The sequence below is a fragment of the Pyxicephalus adspersus genome, chromosome 2 (genome assembly GCF_032062135.1).
Source record: "Pyxicephalus adspersus chromosome 2, UCB_Pads_2.0, whole genome shotgun sequence".
Taxonomy (NCBI): Eukaryota; Metazoa; Chordata; class Amphibia; order Anura; family Pyxicephalidae; genus Pyxicephalus; species Pyxicephalus adspersus.
In genome coordinates, this window is record NC_092859.1 from 149,143,116 (window position 1) to 149,144,868 (window position 1,753).

Genomic DNA, 1,753 nt, shown 5'->3' on the forward strand with positions numbered 1-1,753 from the left:
TTTTTTTTTTTAGTTTAAAGCTACCCCGAGTGTGACTCGGGATTACCGCTATTTGGAGGTAAAATCCACCCCGAGTCACACTCGGGAATACTGCTAGGAGGGTAATAAATACATTTGACTGTTAATTGCGGAAGCCATAAGAACATGCAGGACTGATTATGGTGGACTCTATACCTTGGGATCTCCATCAGGAAGGAAGAGATAGGCTCCACTTTTATCCTTGGAAGTTCGTGTTCCATAAATGAGAAATTCCATGTTGATCTTCTGTTCTTGCTCCTCACCGGCTTGTTTAATACCCTACAGAAATAACTAATTAAAATATGCTTTACAGAAAGTTATTCATCATTTAAATATGTGAAGGGCAAAAACAAATTAATCTATCCTATATCGGCGTTTCTCATTTTTTTTTTTTTTACAATGGGGGCATTTAAATAACTTTCAGGTCCTCTGACATCCCCTACAAAAATTAGTATATTCACAAATCACAGTATATTAGTAAGGTGGTCTATGGGTGGAATGGCTCTTACATTGGGAAAAATATCACCCTTACAGATAGCCAAAAAGACCATTGGTGTCAATTATATTTCAGCAACAAATTGTTCATTGCTCAAGAAATCCCTATCAATCTCTGAAGGAAACCTGGTTGATAAGCACTGAACTATATATCACTGAACCACTACACATTTGTTTCTAGCGGTGTTCTCCCTTTAAAAGATTGTCCCCATTGTGTACATTATTCAGTTTGAAATTGCACAATGCTCTTGCAGTACGGATATATTTTTGAATTACTAATAACTGATAGGACAAGTGGGATCGTCTACTAACACATTGCTTCATAAATACTTCCTTTATCTCTACTATTGATCCTAATTGCTAGCATCCTTCCCTAATAAAAATAAATCTGCTTTACAGAAAACATTGATTGTTGTGTAATGACTTGGGAACAGAATCGTGAGCATCATTTAAGGACATCTTAAAGTAAACTGTATGCAGTATATAGTGCTTACCTAACCATCAACATTGCAGCAACTATTCTGTATCTGCTGTGTGCCCCCAATGTACCAATCTACTGCCAAAGCCCTAAGAATAGAAAACATGCCACATCCTCCCCTTCTTATACAATTTCGCAGGCTTTGCATGAGCACTCAGATACCACGACATACCAATATAATTATCCAGTATTTATATAGTGCCGACATATTACACAGCGCTGTACAAAGTCCATAGTTATATGGCAGGATAATGTCTCCATCTCTGCAGTCTATTCCTCTTTTAATACAAGAAAGTACTTTGCTAGCTTTAGATATTGCAGCTTGTCAATGCATGCTGTTAAGTCTGTGATCCACCAGAACCCCCAGATCCTTTTCCATTACTGACTCCCCCAAATGTATTCCCCCTAGACCAGGGGTGTGTAAAGCTTTTGCAAAGAGGGCCAGATTTGGTGAGGTGAAAATGTGTGGGGGCTGACCATTCAGCCTAAAATTCTTTGAACCATTAACATTAAAAGCAAATGAACTGTTTTATGAAATCTGTATTGCAAATGGCACACTTTTCTTTTCTTTACACAGAACACAAATAAATCTAAACAAGTTTATACCAAAATCCTTCTGCCAAAATAAATGCATAGGTTTTCTTATTGTACCTTGACATTTTTTTAGGGGGTCTGGTCAAACGTGCACTGGCAAGCTTGGCCACTCTTCTAATGCCAAGCACCATATTAGTTTCTTTGTGTTCTACTATATATATACACAAA

General features: G+C 37.4%; 1 protein-coding gene across 1 annotated transcript in view; it reads right to left on the reverse strand.

The window, feature by feature from the left end:
* The window catches only part of MAN2A2 (mannosidase alpha class 2A member 2), a gene marked incomplete in the record, with an annotated part of 99,434 nt that overhangs the window by 14,080 nt on the left and 83,601 nt on the right, over nt 1-1,753 (reverse strand). Inside the window, 1 exon segment of the mRNA XM_072402755.1 lies at nt 175-297. Coding sequence (XP_072258856.1) covers nt 175-297 — 123 coding nt within the window.